This window comes from Callithrix jacchus, chromosome 5 (genome assembly GCF_049354715.1).
Source record: "Callithrix jacchus isolate 240 chromosome 5, calJac240_pri, whole genome shotgun sequence".
Lineage (NCBI taxonomy): Eukaryota > Metazoa > Chordata > Mammalia > Primates > Cebidae > Callithrix > Callithrix jacchus.
Window position 1 is genome coordinate 6,286,852 of NC_133506.1, and position 25,728 is coordinate 6,312,579.

Genomic DNA, 25,728 nt, shown 5'->3' on the forward strand with positions numbered 1-25,728 from the left:
AGTTTCTTTACGTTGGGCTACAACATGTTCTTTTAACTCACCGAAGTTTGTTATTATCCATTCCTTGAAGAGTGATTCTGTCATCAGGAGGCGCTCATTCTCCATCAAGCCTTGTTCCATTGCTGATGTGGAACTGTGATCATCTTTAGAGGGAGAGGCGTTCTGACTTTGAGTATTCTCAGCTTTTTTACGCTGGTTTCTTCCCGTCATTGTAAATTTATCTTCCTGTCTTCTTTGAAATTACCAACTTTCAGATTAGGTCTCTTGAGTGGACGTCCAGGTTATTAGTTCCCAGGGCCAGAGCAGCGGCGTTAAAACTGATGGTGCTTTTCTGCCCAGGATTCTCCTGTCGGGCTTCCTTCTTGTGTCCGTAGTAGGCGACTCTGCCTTCCCGGGTCTCCAAACCTCGGTCAGAAGGGGAACCGGTCCCGTTTACTCTGCGCCTCTGCGCCGAGGTGCCGTCACAGCCGCTGTGCCGGGCTCTGGTGTCGTGCTGGGGGCCCTTGTGGGTCCTCCGAACCTGTGTACTCTGCTCAGAGAGCCGCCGCGCCGGCCACGAAAGTCGCGCTGGCGACCCGTGTGATTCCTCCACTGGGGATCTTCCGCTCCGTGACCAACCAGAATTTGTCTGAAAGTGTGGCGTTGTCTAGTTCTCCGCGCCTTCACTGAGAGCTGCAATCCCAGGATGTTAGCGATCGGCCATCTTGGATCTCAATCTCCTTTCACCAGCTTATCCAAACACCTCCCCACTTCTGAGTTCTCCACCTGAGATGCCATGTGGAGCAGGATTTAACAAAAGGATTCGAGGGCTTTGGCTCAGAAAACCCTGGGTGCGAATCCTAGCTCTATCAGTTTCTAGCTGTGAAACCTTACTCCTCCCTGAGCCTCAGTTTGCCTTGTTGTAAAGTGGGGCAAAGGCCTAAGAAGATGGTTGTCCAGCTCAAATGAGCTCATGGGCAGGAGAGGGTTTTGGAAATAGAGTCTGGACTGGTGAGAAGCATCTCGCTTATCCCCCTCGAGAGACCCACGGCTGCCCCAGGCCCTGCCTGTCCTGCCTTTCCTTTCCAATCCCAGCTACACCCCTGCCCACTTTCCAAATCTGCAAATACACGCAGGCTCAGCGTTGGAGGAGCAGGACAAGGTGCTGGCAGCCAGGACTGGGTGCCTTGGTTAACTGACGCTGATTTCTGGGATCAGCCAATGAGCTTTGGCAGGGACACTTCCCTCCCGCCTCGAGTGGTGGCCAAGGTCACCAAGCCCTTCACGGGCTGGGCTAAGCTGGACAGACACCAGGGCAGGTCAGGAGGGACCAGGGGTCCTTACTCCCCAGGGAATAAGGCCAGAGCCCAGGACAGGCCCCAGAGCCAACTCCACTGGACATAGCTTTGTGGGGGTATGTTCTCTGGGACAGCCAGCAGTTACACTCAGAGCAGCTGAGCCTGGCCAGCGTTCAAACGCCAACTCCCCCACTTCCTGGCGTGATCGTGGGCAAGCGACTTCACCTCTCTGAGCCTCTGTTTCTTTCTCTGCAAAATGAGGTAACACTGGCATCCACCTTGCGGAATGCTGTGAGGATTAAATGCACCTTTAGCATCTGGTTCAGGGCCTGACACTTGGAACATCTAATAAAGCTTGTCTGTCACTTGCTTCAACTTTGGGAAAGAGGGAATGCTGGAAATTCCATCCTTTTGCAGAAGGGAAAAAGAGTTCCAGACCACTCCTTCTGGGATAAATCAACAAGGGAAATCCACTGAGGATGGAAGAGAGGAATCCAGCACAGCCACCCCTGCTCCGTACCTGGCTCAGAAACACCAGTCCCTGGGTCAGTAGGGAGGCGGTGGGTAACTTAGAGTTAATCACTGGTTTGTGGGACTCTCGCTGAAGTTTTCTGGGAGAACAACTGGGATTGAAGAAGAGGGTGTCGGCTACAAAGCTGACAGCTCTAGAAACTAGGAAAAGTGGCCGGGCCTGGTGGCTCACACTTTGGGAAGCTGAGGCGGGTGGATCACCTAAGGTCAGGGGTTCGAGACCAGCCTGGTCAACATGGTGAAACCCTGTCTCTACTAAAAATTCAAAAATTAGCTGGACGTGGTGGCGGGCACCTATAACCCCAGCTACTCTGGAGGCTGAGTCAGGAGAATCTCTTGAACCCGGGAAGTAGAGGTTGCAGTGAGCCGAGATTATGCCACTGCACTCCAGCCTGGGCAACAGAGTGAGACCCCATTTCAAAAAAAAAAAAAAAAGAAACTGGGAAAATCTTCAGTGTAGCCATAGTCTCTTCTGCTCCCCCACCTAGAGGGCTGTTATGGTTGACCTGTGTCCTCCAAGAAGATACACTGAAGCCCTCAGGCCCAGTGCCCCAAAACGTGGCCTGACTTGGAGACAGGGTCGTTGCAGAAGTCATCACTTAAGATGAAGTCAGACCAGAGTAGGGCGGGCCCCCGAGGCAACAGGCCTGGCGTCCTTCTGAGAAGTCACTGCAGTCGGGTGCAGTGACTCGTGCCTGTCATCTCAGCACTTTGGGAGGCCAAGGCGGGCAGATCACCTGAGGTCAGGAGTTTGAGACCAGCCTGGCCAACATGACGAAACCCCATCTCTACTAAAAATACAAAAAGTAGCCGGGCATGGCAGTGCATGCCTGTAGTCCCAGCTATTCAGAAGGCTGAGACAGGAGAATCTCTTGAACCAGGGAGGCGGAGATTGCAATGAGCCAAGATCATGCCACTGCACTCCAGCCTGGGTAAGAGTGAGACTGTGTGTCAAAAAAAAAAAACTCCCAGCATAGTGGTGATGGGGAGCCCATCCTTCCACCCCTGAGAAGTGTAAAGGGAGACGGAAGGGGGCAGAGAGGAGGAGCTACACACACACCCCTCCGGGCTGAGCCTCGGATCTCTCCACTGACCCTCCTGCCCAGCCTATAGCCCACCTACCCCTTGCTCAGCAGCAGTGGGCTGTCCCTGCTCCCTTCCAGCTGCAGGTGAAGTGTCCAGAAGGCCCCACATGCCTCAGAACAGGATCTTGAGCTGCCGAGAGGGCTGAGGGCCCAGCAGAGGTCTGGACAGGTGCCTCCGGGCCACAGGGGAAGGACACGTGGGACTCCAGAGCCAGACAGCGGCAGAGCCAGGAGGGGGGCCGCCCACCACACTTCCAGGCCTCTCTGCACACGGGACAGAACAGGGTGCTGGGCAGGGAGTGTTTGCTGATGAGGGAGGCTGACAGGCAGCAGGGGCAGACGGACAGCCACAACCCCCACCAGATGGCTGCAGGCCTCACTCTTGCCATGAGGCTGAACCAAGTTTCCAAGCCAAACAGCCACACCCAGGTGTCCTCTCTGCCTGTGCCCAGGGCCTTGCCAGGGGATGTGACTGATCTCAGATAAGGAGGGACCGAAGGGGGCCAGGAACACACACACACACACACACAGCCCAGCCTCATTACTGTGGACGCCCACAGCTGAGAACATTTATTTTCTGCTCCAGATTCTCTTGTGGGGGCCAAAGAGAAGACAAGGTCAGGAGACAGGTGGACTTCCCCAGAGAGGCCGAGTTGGGTGGCGAGGGGAAGGGTCTGGGAGGGAAGAAGCCAGGGACACCCAGGCTCGCCATGGGTGCAGCTGCCCTGCTGGAGGACTAGAGAAGAGCGTGGGCACCTCAGAACCTGATGTGGGAGCCTCCCTTCACAGAGGGCATGGAGGTGGGCTTCAGAGGCCTTGGGGTCTGCTCGAAGGAGGAGACCATGAGCTTGGGGGTCGCTGACCTCTGCAGGGTGGACTCAGATACCAGGGAGGGGACCAAGGGGGTGGAATGGGCCATGGAGGCCGACTGGGGCTGCGGCACGGAGAACTGGGGCCTCAGGAAGGTGGGCAAGCTGGAGTCCAGCAGCCTGGAGGCTGAGGCAGACACAGATAACAAGGAGGTGGCCACGGGCGTGCTGGCCATGGTATCCAGCGCTGCCTGCTCCCTGCTGGGCACCAGGTCCTTCTGGACGTCGCGGACCACCAGGCGGACATGCCGGTCCTGCTGGTCGGGGCCCCTGCCGGTCAGGAAGTCGGGCTGCTGAGTGGGCGTCAGCTCGCTGAAGTGCAGGCTTCGGTAAACCTGGGGCGAGATCTGCAGGAGACAGAGCGGGGAGCGGGGACATCCAGGGCCAAGAGTAGGCTCTCAGGAAGGAGGCACCCTGAGGTCTTCCCAGGCCAAAAAGACGTGTCCAGAGGATTGTGGCTGCCACTAACTATGGTCTGTGGGCTCATGCACCCACCCAGCACCAGGCCGGGTGCCCAGCCCTGCTTTCCACCCAGTTATGGTTCCATCCTGTGAGCTGGGCACGCAGACTGCCCACTTCTGAGCATGAGGCCTCCAGCTGGGACCCTGGATGAGGCCCCAGTGCAAAGAGCTCCTGGGAGCAATCCATGTCATGCCAGCCTCTCCCCAGCCCGGACAGGGAGGCCCTGCAGGTCATCTGGTCTTCAGTGTCATCTCATTTATTCCCAAGGGAACCTCACAGAGGAGGGAGCTCCCACAGCACTCCCACAGCAGACAAGGAAGGGGAGCTGGGAGAGGCTGGGATCTGCCCAGGAAAGGGCAGGATGGAGCTCAGATCTGCTCTTTCCAACATCCCCTGCTCCTTTCTGTCCCTGATGGAGAGCCACTCCTTCTACTTACCCTGTCTCTCACTATGTGCCTGGCACGATGCCCTGGTCTGCTGCTGAGCACCATGGTAGCAGGGACATGGGTGGGAAATATGCTAACCAGCAAACCATGGAAAATGCTTGGTAACCTATAGACAGGGGCTACCCCAGGGAAGACGTTGTCCCACAGGCTCTTGAGGTTTGTCCTCAAGGACAAAAGCTGCCCCAATGACCTCAGCCAGGGCCTAGGCAAACAAATCGTATCAGACTCAACCCAGACCTGTCCATGGCCCAGAATCCTGTTAAAGGGCAAAGGTTCCTGTCCACCCCCACTGAAGGGCCGTGTGGGGACAAAGGTGGCTGCTGGTGAAAACGGGACCCCCTGGCACCCAGTCCAGCCTGCTGGGGAGCTGCCCCATCCCGCCTCACCTGCTGCTTCATCCAGCTGTACCGCACACTGCTGGACAGGAACCTGGTATTCCGCACGCGTTCCTTGGGCTTATACGCCGCTCCCAGGACTGTGCTCACCTGCAGAAGCCATGCCGAGAGTGAAGCCTGAGAGTTGGGGGTCCCTGCATCCCTCCCCATGCACCCCTCCCCTCCCAGCCTCACCTGCTTGTCCCTGGACTCCCACTTGCTCCAGCTGTCCTCAATGTCTTCCAAGGGGCGTTCTCCGGCCCATGGGGACACCAGGGCCATCTTCTGCAGCTTGGCCCAAGCGTCAGCCTCCTCATCTGCCTTCCCATGCAGGAGGGCCATCAGCGCCGCCTGCTCTCGCCGCTGGTATATCAGGGCCTTGGCCAGATCCCGCTGCTCCCTAGTGTGGGGGCCTTTCCTTCACAAGATATCCCCCCACCACAAGGCAGGGCAACCCTCCCAGAAACCCTGAAAGGCCCTCCCGTTCCTGGGCCTGATCCTCTCCAATCTTCCATCCCTCCTCCCAGGCCAAACTCCCCAGAACTCATCAGTGAACATGTGTGGAATTAACATTTGCAAAGCCTGGATCCAGCTGGCCCAGCAGGTCCTGCCACTCTCCCACCACTCTATCCTCTCCACCATGCAGACCCGACACCCCATCTGGCTTTATCTGGACCTCCCCTTGTGGACTATTTAAACATGCCTGCCCCTGCCCCAGGGAAACCCTGCCTTTGCCTTGTTTGATCTCCCTCCACAGGACTGTCAACATATACGCCTTGATGGAAGCACAGGAGCCAAAGATTTTGTGGGTGCCTGACAAACTCCTACTTAAATGTCAAAACCCAACTCCAACATCGCCTCTCCTGTGAAGCCTTCCTTACTTGATCCAGTCAACCATGTGGATGGTCCTCTGAGCTATCCCTGTTCCTAATCCTCTCACTACTTATCACATAAAGCTACGGCCATGAGTCTGCATGTCCACCTCCCCGAGTAAACTGTGAGTTCTCTGAGGCAGGACCTGGGTCTGGATGTCTTGTATCTCTAGAACCTAGCACAAGGTCTGGCAGTCAGTAGGATCTCAATACATAGGTTCTTGAATGAACTTGAATTACTGGAGACTTGGTCAGGAATAAGGATGGAGTGGACAAAGTGGGTAGGGGATGCACCTGCAGGGGGAGGAACAAGCAGCCAGCAGTTTGCTGTGCCCTGCAAATCAGGGAAGTAACACAAATGTCTGCTCAGGATCAGGGCCTTGGGCTTGGGCCTGAGCACTCCTCTGCCAGAGACATCTGGCTACAAGCAATGATCTCTGCAGGGAAGCCAGCTCTAGCAAACCTGGGCCTGGCTCGGGCACAGGGCCCCACACAAGCTCTTGGGTTTTTGTATTTTGCCCTTTCACTGCTCAAACTTTCAGCTGAGCTGGGCTAAAATGGGGCCTGGGCTTTCCCCCCATAGCTGTCACTTGTGGAGTAGAGTTGCCTGCAACCCTCAAGCCTCTGGCCTTCCGAGGGCCCTCCCTACCCATGCCTAGCTCTACCCGACCCAGGTAAAGGCTTCCCGAGACCTGGGAAGACTCACAACCTCTCCCTCCTCAAGCCAGGGAAGACCAGGCAAGCTGTGCTCACTCACTGCAGCTCCAGATGGGAGGCCTTCCAGGAGGTGCCAGCTGTGCCCTCCTCCTCTAAGCCCGCTCTGTGTTCATGAAGACCATCACGGGCATCCTGTAGTCTTTTCCACATGCTCAGGCCAAACGTTCCTGTGATTTGACCAGATGCTGCTCAGAACGACGACTGACATAACCCCCTCCTCCAAGCCCTCTGCCCCTTACCCTCTCCCCTCAAGGGTCAGCTAGCAACCCCTACCCTCAGGCCCCACACTTGCCCAAATGTTGAGTGCCCACCATATGCCAGGCACAACACTGAGTATACAACAAATATCTGGATGAGCCAGACGGAAGCCCTAGGATACACTCGGAGCTCAAGCCTAAAGCATCCTGCCCCACATGCGGGCTGAGAAGGGGAAAGTACTATGGCAATGACTGAATGATCCTCAGCTGAGCTTCAGGTAGCTTGTGTGTAAATGGCAATGGCATAAAATGCTCAGACACCCATCAGATGTAAGATTTAGGGTGGTGGAGGCAGGAATGGGGCTGGAGTAAAAAAGTAGGTATTGAAAACAGAAAAACTTAAGTTCTGCTCCTGAGCAGAGAATAGTGAGTAGCAAGCCAGTCTCCTGCTGCAGGATTTTTAAAGTTAAGAAAATTAAAACAGATAGGTAACAAAATCATTTTTTAAAAAATCACTGGAAAGCAGTAGAAGCAAAGGGAGCCAGGTGAACTAAGATGACAGAAAGGGACAAGTCTTTCCAAAAAAAGCTGGCAGTGGGAGCTGCCTTCTCATCTAGGGAACATTTCCAAGTCTACACACAGGCTGAGTGAGAATCAGAATTGGCTTAGACATAGAGAAAACAGCAGAGCTTCTCGTATCCACTGTGGCTGGCATGATGAATGAAGTCTAGTGGAGTCCTGAATGCACAGCTGTTTTTCCTGTTGGACATTTGCTGAGCACTGGGGAGCTGGGGTTGTAGGTGCTGGTAGAGAAAAGCAGAATGAGATCATTGGGAGAGAGTCCCACTGAAACAGACACAGATTTCAACCTTGAGACAGCAGAAGACAGAGGCAAACAGTCCTCCTAAAGCTGCTCTCCAGCCCCAACTCAATTCAATCCCCAACTGGTTGGAGATGCTCAGCCCTGTACAGAGGAAAGAGTAAAATGCTCTAGGGGGAAACTATCAACTAAAGTCTTTACAGTTCATTTATACAAAGCCCAGGAAATTTTTGGTTTTTGGAGGTTCTTTTGCATATATGACATGTGAAAAGGCAGGCATATATAACAAATAATCAAGAGAAGAAATAGGCATTAGAAGTAGACCTTCCAGATGATTCAGACATTGGAGCTAAAGTAGTCAAATTCATAGAAACAGCAAGTTGAATGGGGGTTGCTGGGGGCTGGGAGAGGGGGAATCTAGAGTTGCTGCTCAATGGGTATAGTCATAGTTACGATACTGCAAGATGAGAAAGTAAAGACGGGGTTTAAGCATGTTGGCCAGACTGGTCTCAAACTCTTGACCTCAGGTGATCCTCCTACCTGAGCCTCCCAAAGTGCTGGGATTACAGGAATGAGACACCACGCCTGGCCCTAATTATTTCTTGATATGAATGGTGACTAATATGGGTATGTGTTTACTTTCTCAAAATTCAAGAAGCTTAACCCTTCTGGTTGATATGGTTCTCTTTACATATATTGCAACAAGTTTATTTTTTTAAAGAGAAAGGAATATGCCTTATCATATATATGATTTGCAAAAATATACATAGGTGAATAATATTGGGTGGATGGGTGAACGGATGGAAGGACAGTTTGCTGAATGGACAATTGGGCAGACAGTAATATTTAAGCAAAAGCAGTTGCTGTGGCCTCAAACTCCCTCCCCACAGAGCACAAAGTTCATGCCAGCTTATGTTCAGACAGGGACAGAGACAAGAAGGGCCTTGGGCATCACTGAGCTTCAGCAGGATCCATACCAATGGCATCACCGGAGAGTTTCCAAGCCTTGACATCCCGGTCCTGGCCAGCGCTGATAACCAGCTGGAAGTCATCCACATACAGGATGTCTGCCACACTATCCAAATGGCCCTTCCAGGTAATCAGGAGCATTGGGGGAACCAGGGAAATGGTATGACCAGCCACAACCTATAGGGGACAGTACAGGAGAAATACTTACACCAAGACCACTACACACCCAGAATAATCAGAACACACCCAGGACTGCAGGCAGCAGAGCCCAACTGGAAGGGCCCTGGGACATGGGCTAGGGTTCTAAATCTTAATACATTCCACATGAACTTGCTTGTGACCTTACCTAGGTCCCAGCACTTCTCTGGGCCTCACCGGCCCCTTAGGTAAAACCATAAAAGCACTTGCATATTACTACATTGTTTACCAAGTGCCTCCATACAGATTATTCCATTTGAACCTCTCAACCTTATAGGAAGTATGTGATTCTCGCTGACTTACAGAGGAGGAAAGTGAGAGTCAGACATGTTCAATAACTAGCCTAAGCCCACATAGCCAGAAAATGATGGGGCCGGGGCAAGAGCCTAAGTCTTCTAAAGTTTTTCATTTTGGGTGTTGGGAGAGGAATAGGGTGAGCAATGGGGTGTTAAATCACGTTCACTATGAGAGGGTAAAACTACTTAACTGGAAAATGAGTAAAAATGACCATTTTTAAAGAAAACAAGATTAACAAAGGGGGAATTGTTCAGCCATATTCAACTATGGAAAGTCAGAATAATACATGCTTTAAACGAAGCAATGGAAGACAACAGAAAACTCAGAAACCAAGCCGAATGCATGTGAAACTTCAGAATTTACTAAGAGTGGTAACAGAAAACATGACTCAATGAACGGCAGTGGGATACCTGATGAACTATAAGAGAAATCTAAGTTATCTTTCATCTTACAAATGAATACTAGACGCACTGAAGATTGTATTTTCAATGAAATCATAGAATACCTATAAAAGAATAAATCAATGTTTATCTTATCTCTAAGAAAGTGACAGACAAGCAAAGGAAAATATTACCATGGGAATAAAACCTGAATTGGTCACCAAAAAATATAATTTTTAAATCATCGTAAATAAAATTAACAAACAAATGGCAAGTGGGGGGATAGTCGTAATACATATGATAGACAATGAGTTAATCTTTTAATATATTTTTATGCCAGGCACAGTGGCTCACTCCTGTAATCCCAGCACTTTGGAAGGCCGAGGTTGGCGGATCACAAGGTCAAGAGATCAAGACCATCCTGGCCAACATAGTGAAACCCCGTCTCTACTAAAATTAAAAAAAACAGACGTGGTGGCGCATGTCTGTAGTCCCAGCTGCTTGGGAGGCTGAGGCAGGAGAATTGCTTGAACCCGGGAGGCGGAGGTTGCAATGAGTAGAGATCACACCACTGCACTCCAGCCTGGCGCCTGGTGACAGAATGAGACTCTGTCTCAAAAGAAAATAAAAATAAAAATATATATTTTTACGTTATTTAATTTTTTTAGAGATGGGGTCTCACTATATTGCCCAGGCTGGTCTCAAACTCTTAGGCTCAAGCGATCTGCCACCTTGGCCTACCAAAGGGCTGGGATTACAAACATGATCCACCATACCCAGCCTAACATATTTTTAAATAATTATACAACATTTTTAGAAGATAGTTACCACAACAGAAAAGTAGACAAAGGACATGAAAAGACAATTCACAAAGTTATACAAAGCCAATAAAATAAGAGAAGATGTCAATATCACTAATAAACAAAGGCATCTTAATTAAAATCAAAAGAAACCATCTGCACCTAAAAATCAACCAAAAATGTTTTCCTCACTTAGAGCACGTATTTATTGAACACCTTCTGTAAGAAAGGCACTCGTCAGACTCAGAGGACCCTCAGACGAATACCACTAATAAATGATTTAGGTAGTCAAGGATAAAACAGAACAGGCCAATGAAACGCACAATTGTATAAAACTTGTGGAGTGTAATTTTGTTGTATACATTAAAGGCTTTAAAATGGCTTATGTTCTTTTACGTGCTCTTTCCTTGGGACAAATCACTAGATGTGCAAATAAACAACCATGAACAACAAGTAAAAAAATTTGTAGGGCCGGGCGCGGTGGCTCACGCCTGTAATCCCAGCACTTTGGGAGGCCGAGGCGGGTGGATCACGAGGTCAAGAGATCGAGACCATCTGGTCAACATGGTGAAACCCCATCTCTACTAAAAATACAAAAACTTAGCTGGGCACGGTGGCGCGTGCCTGTAATCCCAGCTACTCAGGAGGCTGAGGCAGGAGAATTGCCTGAACCCAGGAGGCAGAGGTTGCGGTGAGCCGAGATTGGCCATTGCACTCCAGCCTGGGTAACAAGAGCGAAACTCCATCTCAAAAAAAAAAAAAAAAGATTTGTAAAAGAGTATTTGCGCCATCATTTTTACAGACACCTAAACACAACTTTATCAGAACATAATTCACATGTAATTTACCAATTTAAAATGCTCATTCAATGGCTTTTAGTATATTCAGAGTTGTGAAACGATCACCACATTCTATTTTAGACCATTTCATCACCCCAGAAAGAAACTCTACCCAGTAGTCACTACCCAATTCCCCCAACTCCCTCCCCCAGCCTCAGGAAACCACTAATCTACTTTCTATCTCTGTAGAAAGTATATTATGGACACTCTGGACATGTCATTTAACTGTAATCACCCAATGTGTGGTATTTTGTGGTTGGCTTCTTTCACTTAACATAGTATTTTCAAGGTTCATCCATGTTGCATGCACCAGTACTTTATTCCTTTTTATTATTAAGTAACATTTTACTGTATCACCAAACCATACTTTAACCATTCGGAAGTTGACAGACATTCGGGCTGTTCCCACTTTTGTATTATAAATAATGCTACTATAAATATTCATGTACAAGATTTTACGTGGACGTATGTTTTCATTTCCCTTGGGTATACACTTGGAAGTGGACCTGTTAGGTCATATGGTAACTCTACACTTATATTATCTGGTTTTTCTTTTGTAGCTTGTTTTTGGTGTCACATCTAAGATACACCAATTTAAGGTCTAATTTAAGGTCACAAATATTTTTCCTTTATTTTATTCTAAGTCTTACATATTATATATTATATTAACTGTTTGAGGAACTGCCAGACTGTTTTCCAAAGCGACTGCATCTTTCTACATTTTTTTTTCCTTGAGACAGAGTTTCGCTGTTGTTGCCCAGGCTAGAATGCAATGGTTCGATCTCAGCTCACTGCAATCTCTGCCTCCCGAGTTCAAGCGATTCTCCTGCCTCAGCCACCTGAGTAGCTGGGATTACAGGCATCTGCCACCATGCCCAGCTGATTTTTGTAATTTTAGTAGACAAGGCTTTCACCATGATAGCCAGGCTGGTCTTGAATTCCTGACCCCTCAGGTGATCCTCCCGCCTGGGCCTCCCAGAGTGCTGGGATTACAGGCATGAGCCACCGCACCCAGCCAGCTTTCTACATTCTATCAAGCAATGTATAAGAGTCCCAGTTTGCCCACATCCCAGACAACCAGACAACCATTGCAATTATCTATAGTTATCCTGGAGAGTGTAAAGTGGGATCTCATTAGTTTTGATATGCATTTCCCTGAGAGCTAATGATGTTCAGCATCATTTAATATGCTTATTAGTCCTTTACCATATTTTAATTCATTTGTCTTTTTTATCAAGTTGTAAGAGTTCTTCATATATTCTGGATACCAGTCCCTTATCAGATATATGATTTGCAAGTATTTTCTCTAAGGTTATCTTTTCACTTTCTTGATGATATCCTTTGCAGCCCTAAAGTTTTTAATTTTGACAGTCTAATTTATCTGTTTTTCTCTTTCGTAGCTTATTTTTGGTGATACCTAAGATACACTGTCTAATTTAAGGTCACAAATATTTTTCATCTATTTTCTTCTAAGTCTTATACTTTTAGCTCTTACATTTAGGTCTATGATCCATTTGGAGTTAATTTGTGTGTTAGGAGGTAGGAGTCTAACTTCATTCTTCTAATAAAGTTTCCCCTATTGTCCCAGGAGGGCATGTTTCAAAAAGAATATTATTTCCCTCCATTTGATTATCTTGGCATTCTTGTCAAAAATCAATTGACCATAAATGTGAGAATGTATTTTCAACTCTTAGTTCTATTCCATTGACTTACATGTCTTTCCTTATGCCAGTATCACGTGTCTTGATTACTGTAACTTTGTATTCAGTTTTGGGAAGTCTGAGTCCTTCAACTGTGTTCTTTCTCAAGATTTTTTTCTTACTACCTAGATCTCTTGCATCTCCAAAAAGGAAGGGAGGGAAGAAGGGAGGAAGCAAGCGGGGCACAGTGGCTTACGCCTATACTCCCAGCACTTTGGGAGGCTGAGGCAGGAGGATCACCTGAGGTCAGGAGTTCAAGACCAGCCAGGCCAGCATGGCAAAACCCTGTATCTACTGAAAACACAAAAATTAGCCAGGCGTGGTGGAAGGTGCCTTCCAGCTACTCGGGAGGCTGAGGCAGGAGAATCACTTGAACCTGAGAGACAGAGGTTGCAGTGAAACAAGACGGCGCCACTGTACTCCAGCCTGAGTGACAGAGCAAGACTCCATCAAAGAAAAAAAAGGAAGAAAAGAGAAGGAGGGAGGGAGGAAGGAGAGAGGAGAGGAGAGGAGAGAGGAGAGAGAAGAGAGAAGAGGGAGGGGAGGGGAGGAGAGGAGAAGAGCAGAGAGGACAAAATAAAAGACAAAATAAAATAAAGCAGCTGGGATTTTGATAAAAATTGCATTGAAGCAATTTGGGGAATATGCTATATTAACAACATCCAGTCTTCCAATCAATGAACATGAGATGTATTTCCATTTATTTGGGCATTCTTTCATTTCTTTCAATAATGTTATACAATTTTCAGAGATCAAGCTTTGCACTACTTTTCCAAATTTATTCCAAAATATTTTATTCTTTTTGATGCTATTATAAGTGAAATTTTTAAATTTTAATTTTCAGATTATTTCTAGTGTATATATATTGATTTTGTATATTTACCTTATATCAAGCAACCTATTAAATTTATTAGTTTTAATAATTTTCAATGGATTCTTTAGCTTTATGTATCAGATCATGTCATCTGCAGACAGTGACAGTTAACTTCTTCCTCCCCAATACAGGTATCTTTTATTTCATTTTCTTGCCTACTTGACCTCCCAGTAAAATATTAAACTGGGTGATAAGAGTAAACAGTCTTGTCTTATTTCTGATTTTACAGGAAAGTATTTAATATTTCAACATGAAGTTTTATGCTACCTGTGAGTTTTCATAAATAGCTTTTATCAGGTTCAAGGAGTTTCTGTCTTTTCTAGTTTATTTAGTGTTTTAATAAAAAAATAGTGTTCAATTTTATTAAATGCTCTTTTTGCATCTATTGATATAATCATATGGCTTTTGTTTTTTATTCAGTTGATATGATGTATTACATGAATTGATTTTGGATATTAAGCCAACTTTGCATTTCTGGAATAAATCTTAGTTTGTTGTGGTATATCATCATTTTCATATCTTGCTGGTTTCAATTTGCTAGTATTTTGAAGATTTTTGTATCTATAGTCATAAAAATATTGGGTCTGTAGTTTTATCTTCCTGTGATACCTTTATTTGCTTTTGATATCAAGGTAATACTGGCCTCATAGAGAACTCTTTTGGAAGAGTCTGTAAGCAATTGACATTAATTCTTTAAATATTGGGTATAATTTACCAGTGAAACTACCTGAATGTGGAGTTTTCTTTATGGAAAATTTTATTACTAATCTAATCTTATTTGTTACATTCAGGTTTTCTATATCTTCAGATTTTCTATTTCTTCTTAAGTCAGCTTTAGTAGTTTGTGTCTTTCTAAGGTTTTGTTCATTTTTCTTTATTTTTTGATAATGAAAATTCAGAAACCATACTAATGTCCAATAGTAGGTAACAAGCTTAATAAATGATTATAATCCCATAAAATGAAAATGTATTAACTCCATAAAGTAAAATATTATTTAATCAATAGAAAGTGTGGTGTTCAAGAATATTTTATATCCCAGGGATGTAAGGATGGTTAAACATATACAAATCTATAACTGTGATAGACCACATTAACAAAATGAAAAATAAAAATCATATGATCATGTCAATAGATGCAGAAAAAAAATCTAACAAAATTCAACAGCCCTTCATGATAAAAACTCTTAACAGATTAGGTATAGAAGGAATGTACCCTCAACACTATAAAGGCCACATATGATTAACCCATAGCTAATATCATGTTCAATGCTGCATAGATTTTCCTCTAAGATCACAGACAAGACAAGGATGCACACTCTGACCACTTTTTTCAACATAGTACTAGAAGTCCTAGACAGAGCAATTAGGCAAGAGAAAGAAATAAAAGCATCTTGATAGGAAAAAATGATGCAAAATTGTTTCTGCTTAATAACAACATAACTTTATATATTAAAAATCCGGCCAGGCGAGGTGGCTCATGCCTGTAATCCCAGCACTTTGGGAGGCTGAGGCAGGCATATTACAAAGTCAGGAGATCGAAACCATCCTGGCCAACATGGTGAAACCCCATCTCTACTAAAAATGCAAAAATTAGCTGGGCATGGTGGCAGACACCTGTAATCCCAACTATTCAGGAGACTGAGACAGGAGAATAGCTTGAACCCAGGAGGCAGAGGTTGCAGTGAGCCAAGATTGTGCCTCTGCACTCCAGCCTGGTGACAGCGAGACTCCATCTCAAAAAAAAAAATTGACAAATTCAGTAAATTTGCAGGATATATTAACACACAAAAATCAGTAGTGTTTTTATATACTAACAATGAATTATCAGAATAGGAAATTAAGAATGCAACTCCAGCACTTTGGGATGCCAAGACAGGTGAATCACCTGAGGCCAGGAGTTCAAGACAAGCCTGGCCAACATGGCAAAACCCTGTCTCTACAATAAATACAAAAATTAGCCAGACATGGTGGTGAACACCTGTAACCCCAGCTACTCAAGAGGCTGAGGTAGAATAATCACTTGAACCCAGGAGGCAGAGGTTGCAGTTAGCTGAGAATGCACCACTGCATTCCAGCCTGGGCAACAGAGTGAGACTCCACCGCCCCCCACAAAAAAAAAAAAAAAAAAAAAAAACCAAAGAAAAAAAGAAAACAATCTCATATGTATTAGCAACTAAAATAAAATAAAATACTTAGGGGTAAATTTAACCAAGGAGTTAAAAGATCTATAAACTGGAAACTATAAAACACTGTTTAAAGAAACTAAGAAAACATAAATAAATGGAAAGATATCTTGTGTTGATAATCAATATTATTACAATATTCATACTGCCCAAATCGATCTACAGATTCAATGTAGTCCCTATCAAAATTCCAATATCATTTCTTATAGAAATAAAACAATCCTTAAATTCATATGCAACCATAAAAGATCCTGACTAGCCAAAACAATCTTGAGCAAAAAGAACAAAGCTAAAGGCATCACAGTCCCTGATTTCAAAATATATTGTAAAGCTAATATAATCAAGACAGTATGGTGCTGGCATAAAAATAGACACATTAACTAATGGACCAGGAGAGAAAAAACCCAGAAATAGATCCATGCATTAATAGTCAATTGATTTTTGACAAAGGTGTTAATAATACATAATGGGAAAAAGACAGTCTCTTCAATAAACTACTAGGAAAATTGGATTCACATACAGAAGAATAAAATTGGATCCTTATCTCAAGTATAACCATCAACTCAAAATGGATTAAAGACTTAAATATAAGATCTGAGACTGTAAAACTACTATAAGAATACCTACAGGAAAAGCTCCATGACATTAATCTGGGCAATGGTCATTTAGCTGTAACCCCAAAAGCACAGGTAATAAGAGCAAAAATAGGCCAGGCACAATGGCTCACGCCTGCAGTCTCAACACTTTGGGAGGCCAAGGTGGGTGGATTGCCTGAGGTCAGGAGTTCAACATCAGCCTGGCCAACATGGTGAAATCCTGTCTCTACCAAAAAATACAAAAATTAGCTGGGTGTCATGGCACACACCTCTAATTCCAGCTACTCAGGAGGTTGAGGCAGGAGAATCACTTGAACCTGGGAGATAGAGATGGCAGTGAGCTGAGATCGTACCACTGCACTCTAGCCTAGGTGACAGAGCAAGACACAAAAATAATTTAAAATAAAGATAAATAAATAAATAAAAGCAAAAACAGACAAATGGGATTTTAGACAAAATACAAGGCTTCTGGACAGCAAAGGAAACAATGAACAAAGTGAAGAGCTAACCCACAGAGAGACAGAAAATATATGCAAATCACACATCTGATAAGGGAGTAATATCCACAATAAATAAAAAACTCAATAGTCAGAAAACAAATAACCCAATTAGAAAATGGGCAAAGCACCTGAAGAGACATTTCTCAAATGAAGACATTCAAATGGCCAACAGGTTCCAGAAAAAAATGTTCAGTATCACTAATCATTAGGAAAAACAAATTAAACCACAATGATATACCTACCATCTTACATCTGTCAGATCAGATGTTATCAAAAAGACAAGAAATAAGTATTGGTGAGGATGCAGAAAGAAGAAAACCCTTGTACCATGTTGGAGGGAATGTAAACTAGTACAACCACTGTATTGGGCTGTTGTCATGCTGCTAAGAAAGACACACCCAAAACTGGGTAATTTATAAAGAAAAAGACGTTTAATGGACTCACAGTTTCACATGGCTGGGGAGGCCTCACAATCATGGCAGAAGGTGAAAGGGGGCAAAGGCACATCTTACAAGGCAGCAGCCAAGAGAGCATGTGCAGGGGAACTGCCCTTCATAAAACCATCATATCTCATGAGACTTATTCACTATCATGAGAACAGCATGGGAGAAACCACTCCCATGATTCAGTTACCTCCCAACAGGTCTCTCACAGGACACATGGGATTATGGGAGCTACAACTCAAGATGAGATTTGGGTGAGGACACAACCAAACCGTATCAACCACTATGAGAAATAGGACAGGGTTTCCTCAAAAAACTAAAATTAGAAATACTATATGATCTAGCAATCCCACTTCTGGGTATATATCCAAAAGAGATTAATATGTCATATCAGTATGTCAAAGAAATCTCCGTACTCCCATGTTTATTGCAGCACTTTTCACAATAGCCAAGATATGGAATCACCATAAAGGCCGTCAAAGGATGAACAGACAAGGAAAACGTGGTGTCTACACACAATGGAATAATATTCAGCCTTAAAAGAGAAAAAAGTCCTGTCATTTGGGACAGCATAGATAAATCCGGAGGACATTATGCTAAGTGGAATAAGCCAGGCAGGAAAGAAAAATACCGCATGATCTTATTTATATATGGAATTGTAAAAAGTCAAACTCATAGAAGCTTAAAGGGCCGGGCACAGTGGCTCACACCTGTAATCCCAGCACTTTGGGAGGCCAAGGTAGGAGGATTCCTTGAGCACAGGAGTTTAGACCAGTCCAGGCAAAATAGTGAGACCCTCATCACTACCAAAAAAAAAAAAAAATGTTTTTTTATTTGATTTGATTTATTTATTTTTTGAGACGGAATCTCACTTTGTTGCCCAGGCTGGAGTGCAGTGGCACAACCTCAGCTCACTGCAATCTCTGCCTCCCAGATTCAAGTGATTTCCTGCCTCAGCCTCCAGAGTAGCTGGGATTACAGGCACTCATCACCACACCCGGCTAATTTTGTATTTTTAGTAGACACAGGGTTTCACCATGCTGGCCAGACTGGTCTTGAACTCCTGACTTCAGGTGATCCACCTACCTCAGCCTCCCAAAGTACTGGGATTACAGGCATGGGCCACCGCACTTTTGTTTAAAAACAAAAGGTTTTTAAAAAGAAGTAGAAAAGAGAATGATGGTTACCAGAGGCTTAGAGGGTAGGGTGGAGAATGACGGGGAGAGAATAGGAAGCTATTGGTCAGAGGGACACCAAGTTTCAGTAAGACAGGAGGAATGTTTTGAGATCCGTTGCACAGCAGAGAGACTACAGTCAATAATATATTGCATCCTTCAACCTAACTAAAAGAGTAAATTTTAAGTGGATCTCCATAAAAATTGTAAGTAAGTGAGGTGGTAGATATGCTTTTTGGGTTTTGTTTTTGTTTTTTTGAGATGGAGTCTGGCTCTGTTGCCCAGGCTGGAGTGCAATAGTGCAATCTCAGCTCACTGCAACCTCCGCCTCCCCAGTTCAAGCGATTCGCCTGCCTCACTGGGACTAGTCATGCGCCACCATGCCCAGCTAATTTTTTTTGGATTTTTAGTAGAGACGGAGGTTTCACCATGTTAGCCAGGGTGGTCTCAATCTCCTGACCTCGTGATCCCCCCACCTTGGCCTCCTAAAGTGCCAGGATTATAGGCCTGAGTCACCGCACCCGGCCAAGGTGGTAGGTATGTTAATTGGCTTGATTTAATCATTCCACAGGTGTACATAGATCAAAACATCACACTGAACCTCAGAAATGTAAATAATTATGATTTGCCCATTTGAAACAATATTAATAAAATTTTTAAAGAAAAAATATTTGATGATACATGAAATTCTAGTTACATACAATATAATCCCAATTGTTTAAAACATATTGTTATAAAACTAAGAGCAGATGGTCAGGAACACAGATGCTGGAGTCAGACAGACTAGGGTTTAGTCCCAGGTCTACACTGGTTGCTACTGGAGCTTAGACGAGTCTCTCAGCTCTTCGGTTTCATTACTTCCTCATCTGAAAAATAACATCTCCCTCACAAGTCATCATGGAGACGAATGAATGCATATACAGCCCACTAATCACCATCTCTGGAACACTGCAAGCAGTACATATTATTGTTACAATGATTGTATCGACATGACAGATTCTTCACATGTTGACGCTGTGGGTAACCAGTTCCCAAGATATTTGAATACAATGACATTCTCTTCATACCAAAACTGAGTGGCCACAACATACTCATGCAGAGATTCAGAAGGCATGTAAGACTACAAGAGGGCTATCGAAATTGCAAATGCATGCGACCCCCTCACCTAGCAACCCACTTGTCTCTTCACGTATGTAAAACGACACTCACTATTCACTTTTGTGTAAGATTTTTTTAAAGGCAAATTTACCTGGAAAAGGGATAATGTGCTGCTATGCAAAGGTCTCGGAGAGGTATCATACAGCGAGAAAAGCCAGATGAGTTCCAGTGTGCGTGAAAGGCTACCTTCAGGTAGGGGAAAATAACTCTACACGTTTGTTTGCATAAGTAAACACTGGAGGGATGCCCAAAGATCAACACAGCTGGTCATTTCAGGGACACATGAACTGTTTTGGGGGAACGGGAATGGGACTTAGACTCTTCGCTGTAAGCCTTTTTATGTTGGCTGACTTTTTAAAACTTTCATTGATGTATAAATATACACACAGAAAACTGTATATAACCATACCACTGAATTTTTAAAAAAAATTTCTTTTTTTTTTTGAGACAGAGTCTTGCTCTGTCACCCAGGCTGGAGTGCAATGGCGCAATCTCAGCTCACTGCAACCTCCACCTCCCAGGTTCAAGCAATTCTTGTGCCTCAGCCTCCAAAGTAGCTGGGATTACAAACGCGTGCCATCACACCCGGCTGATTTTTGTATTTTTAGTAGAGATGGAATTTCACCATGTTGGTCAGGCTGGTCTCAATCCCCTGACCTCAGGTAATCCACCAGCCTTGGCCTCCCAAAGTGCTGGGATTACAGGCAAAAGCCACTGCACCCGGCCCACCACTGAATAAATCTTTAGAAACTGAACACAACTGCATGACCAGGCCCGTTGATGAGTCAGAACATTGCCACCCACCCCAGAAGTCTCCTTCATGACTCCTTCCAGCCTCTCCCCTCCCCCAACAAAATGATCATTTCTAATATATACTCTTTCGTGTCTAACTTCTTTTGCCTAAATTGTTTGAGGAGTTCTCCGTTTTGTAGTGACTAAATTCATTTCCGGTGCCAGATATTATTCTGTAGTTTTTTTCTAATTATTTTCAAGTCTACAGTGATGGGCATTTGGGTTTTTTCTCATGTGGCATTATTATGAATACTAATTCTACCAACATTTTTGCTCTTATCTTTTAGGAAATGTATTTCTCTTGGGTATGAGACAGTCGATGATCCTAACTCATCTGTGGGGCTATAGGCACTTTCCTGAGCAACCCTCCAGTAATCCTCCTACCTCTTTATCCTCCAAGGGGACGGAGGATGGGAAGCTGGTCCCAACCTGCTGAGGAATTAAGAACCGGAACTTGTTGGGTGCTTCAGGGACAACCTTGGCGCCACTGGATTGGAATGGCTGTTTATCAGGGCATGTGCAGTAATCCTTGATGTCCCAGATCTAGACACAAAGTATGGGTTAGTGGCCTCACATGCCTTGACCCAGACCCCAACTCACTCTGTGGGCTCCTCCTGACCCTTCCTCTTCCTTTGTTGGGGATACCTCACCACTCAGGGCCAGAAAGGGCCTTAGGGATCTTCTAGGCCAGACTCCAGGATGAGCAGGCAGGCAGAGTGTGACTGGCTCACCCCTGCCTCACATCTTGCCACAAGGCACAAAATCAGCTCCTGAGCCAGCTGATCCTAGATTAGCCACATGACTGAGGGATGAGGGAGTTGTGGAAGACAATGATGGAGCCTGGAATTCATCGGGGAAGGCTTCTTGGAGGAGCCTTTTGAACCAAGCCCCCACTCATGTCACTGAGCATAGCATGACCCTCCTCCCTGCATTGTTTTACAAATGGACCCAGTACCCAGAGGGAGTAGGAACCAGGCAAGGGCCACGTGCAGCAAAGAGTTGGCCGGACGCTTGGTTGGCACCAGCCCCTCAATCTCAGTGCCGGTTCTTCCTCACCTTGATGTATCCTCTACAATCCCCCGTGATGAGGATCCAGTCATTTTTATCAGTGGCCATGGCACCCACGACAACGTCCCCAGGGTCTAGGTCCACAGGAAACTTCCCCAGCAGGCCCCCATTCCCGTGGATGGACCAGGCATAGAGGTAGCCATCCATGCAGCTGCTCAGCAGGGCAGCCGTGTGTGGCAGACGAGGCCTGGTCTGCAGGAAGATTATCTGAGGGAGAGAGGAGGGTGTGGCTCAGCAGCGCTATGAGCCACTGTCGCATGGTGCTGAGGGACCCCAGCAAGTCACCACAGCCACCTGGTTCCCCAATTTCCCAGATGTCCAATGGGAGTGGTGATGGCGGTCCCACCCTTCCTACCCAGCTGGTGACAAGGAACATCATACCCCTTTGAAAAAAAAAAGCCAAGAGCTAAACGATAGTTTCAGATGTTCCCAGTTTTGTTTGAAAAATCAAAACCATAAAAAAATTAAGATGCACACAACTTTTACAGTAGTCATTAACTGTCATTTTAAAGGATGTGTTTTAAATTTTGTCACAAGCGCATTCCAGATGATTAAATATTTTTCTAAAATGTGGTTCCTCATAGCTGCACAGGATTCACCAAAGTGATGTGCCACAAAGGTGTCCCATGTCTGAACTAGGGAAAAGCTGAGGCAGCCATTGCAGCCATTCCTCTGCCAGCCCTGGGACGGTGAGAGCAGCAGGGTGAAGCTGAGTGAGCGCTCAGGACTTGGGCAGCACTGGAGAGGGACGGCCCACCCAGAGCACGGGGTCAACTGCATGGCCGGCATCTGCTGCTCATAGCGGGGAAAAGCACAGTGGGAATGGTGGCCCGAGGCAGAACAGAGCCGTGTGGCCACAAGGGACAGGTAACCAACACTATTCCTTTTGCACTCAGCATCCAGCCCCCTCCAACACATTGGCCTGCTCATTTTGAAAAGAACTGCTGGACTAAAGTCACGTATTTCGGTCTCACTCAGCCCAGGAACCCCAGATAGTTTCTCAACCACAGGAGCTAACAGCCTCCCTGTGGGTCCCTTCAGAGGAAGCCACTGCAGCTAGTAACTGGCTAAACTTCATATAACTTGGAGCAATTTTCCACTGCCCGCCATCTGGTCTTTCCCTACTACAGAGATGGCCAGGGGCAAGTGCTTCATCTAAAGACTGTCAGGGGCTGGGCACAGTGACTCAGGCCTATAATCCTAATACTTTGGGAGGCCAAGGCAGGAGGGTCACTTGAGGCCAGAAGTTCAAGACTAGCATGGACAACATGGTGAAACCCCATCTCCACTAAAAACGCAAAATTAGCCAGGTATGGTTCCACAAGCCTGTAATCCCAGCTACTCAGGAGGTTGAGGCATGAGAATTACTTGAACCCAGGAGTCAGAGGTGGTAGTGAGCTGAGATTACACCACTGCACTCCAGCCTGGGCAACAGAGTGAGACTCCATCTCAAAAATAAATAAGTAAAATTAAAAATAAAGACTGTCAGGGACACAGCTGGTCCTGGATCTGCATCCTGGACTCCCTCCTAGTGCTCTTTCTGCCATGCCCCACAGTCTTCTGGGATGGCCAGAAAGAATGGGAAGGAAGACCCAACAGGTAAGACCCCCACCCACTACCCATGAGGCATCCTTACCCCAGCCCACCCAAGCCCCTCTTCCACTAAGGAGAAGCTGAGATCAGAGGTGACCCAAGCACTCTGGACTCTCTCCAGCGTACCACCGTAGAGTGCTTCACTCTGCCCACCAGTGCCCAAGAGAGAAGGGACCCTGCTACTCAAGGAGTGATGCAGGTGGAGACAGTGCACCTTGAAGTCAGAGGTGAGGGTCAGTGTCCAGAGGGGGCCAGCCTTAGACAGGGACCAGCAGGCCCTTATAAACACACACACACACACACACACACACACACCACACACACACACACACCACACACACATACCACACATACACATACCACACACACCACACACACACACACACACACACCACACCACACACCACACACACACATACCACACACACACCACACACACACCACACACACACACACCCCACACACACCACACACACATACCACACACACACCCCACACACACCACACACACATACCACACACACACCCCACACACACCACACACACATACCACACACACACCACACACACACACACCACACACACACCACACACACACCACACACACACACACCACACACACACATACCACACACACACCCCACACACACACACCACACACACACACCACACACACACCACACACACACGCACACCACACACACATACCACACATACACATACCACACACACACACACCACACACACACACCACACACACACCACACACACACGCACACCACACACACATACCACACATACACATACCACACACACACCACACACACACACACCACACACACACACCACACACACACACCACACACACCACACACACACACCACACACACACCACACACACACATACCACACACACACACCACACACACACCACACACCACACACACACACCACACACATCACACACACACACCACACACACCACACACACACACACCACACACACACACACCACACACACACACCACACACACACGCACACCACACACACATACCACACATACACATACCACACACACACCACACACACACATACCACACACACACCACACACCACACACACACATACCACACACACACACCCCACACACACCCCACACACACCCCACACACACACACCACACACACACACCACACACACACACCCCACACACACCACACACACCACACACACACCACACACACACACCACACACACACACCCCACACCACACACACACACACACACACACAGCCCTACCAGCCAGTGCCTCAAATCTCACCGATGACATTCAGTCCTTCAATCGATACTTCAAAAACAAAAAAATGATACAAGCAAATCGTTAAGTTCATTGTCTGGCAGATATTGAGAGCTCAATAAATACTAGTTACCACTGAAACATAACACAACATAGTGAAAGCTTTCCAGGAGTGTGTTTCTAATCCTAGAAACATGCAATTCTCTGGCCAAATATTCAATCAAGATTCATGATACAAGTCCTTATGACACCCAGATCACCAGGCCACATAAAAAGTCCAAGGAATTCCCAACAGTGGTGGCACAAAGAGTGAAAAGAACTTGAACTTCAAAATCAAACAGACCTAGAATCAGGCCCTGGCTCTGCCATTTTCTGGCAGTAAGAATCTTGGGCAAGTCACTTGACCTCATTGAGCCTGTTTCTTCAGCCATAAAATGGGAATGATGGTACTTACTACCCAGGGCTGCTTGGTGGACAAAATGAAAACAACACATGTAGCTGGGCGTGGTGGCTCACGCCTGTAATCCCAGCACTTTGGGAGGCCAAGGTGGGAGGACTGCTTGAGCCCAGGAGGTCAAGACCAGCCTGGGCAACATAGGGAGACTCTATTTCTAGAAATAATTTTTTTTAATCAGCCAGGCACAGTAGCACACACCTATGGTCCTAGCTATTAATACTCAGAAGGCTGAGATGGGAGGATTACTTCAGCCTGGGAAGTGGAGGTTGCAGTGAGCCGTGATTGTGCCACTGCACTCCAGCCTGGGCAAGAAAGAGAGCTGAGACCCTGTCTCAAAAAACAAAAAATAATGGGCCATGTGCAGTGGCTCACGCCTGTAATCCCAGCACTTTGGGAGATTGAGGTGGGTGGATCACAAGGTCAGGAGTTTGAGACCAGCCTGGCCAACATGGTGAAACCCCGTCTCTACTAAAGATACAAAAAATACCAGCGGGGCATGGTGGCACGTGCCTGTAATCCCAGCTACTCAGGAGGCTGAGGCAGAAGAATTGCCTGAACCCAGGAGGCGGAGGTTGCGGTGAGCCGAGATCGCGCCATTGCACTCCAGCCTGGGTAACAAGAGCGAAACTCCGTCTCAAAAAAAAAAAAAAAGAGTTCAAGACCAGCCTGGCCAACATGGTGAAATCCCATAACTACTACTTCTACTACTATTAATAATAATAATACAAAATTAGCCAGGCATGGTGGCGGGCACCTGT

The 25,728-nt window shown here is 46.3% G+C and overlaps 1 protein-coding gene across 11 annotated transcripts in view; it reads right to left on the bottom strand.

Moving 5' to 3' along the window:
* Window positions 1–3,430: 3,430 nt before the first annotated feature.
* Window positions 3,431–25,728, bottom strand: part of EFCAB8 (EF-hand calcium binding domain 8) — a 72,522-nt gene continuing 50,224 nt past the window's right edge. For 9 of the 11 annotated variants that reach the window (XM_078371122.1, XM_035298099.3, XM_035298098.3 and 6 more), the window contains 7 exons: window positions 21,611–21,829; window positions 20,939–21,097; window positions 8,628–8,796; window positions 6,674–6,800; window positions 5,240–5,444; window positions 5,057–5,155; window positions 3,431–4,109 (listed from right to left, as the gene is read on the bottom strand). In XM_078371122.1, the coding sequence (XP_078227248.1) occupies window positions 3,651–4,109; window positions 5,057–5,155; window positions 5,240–5,444; window positions 6,674–6,800; window positions 8,628–8,796; window positions 20,939–21,097; window positions 21,611–21,829 (1,437 nt within the window). In that variant the 3' untranslated portion in view covers window positions 3,431–3,650. Of the gene's footprint in view, window positions 4,110–5,056; window positions 5,156–5,239; window positions 5,445–6,673; window positions 7,634–8,627; window positions 8,797–20,938; window positions 21,098–21,610; window positions 21,830–25,728 lie in introns of all 11 variants that reach the window. The other 2 variants (XR_013535053.1, XM_035298104.3) reach the window with 2 other exon arrangements.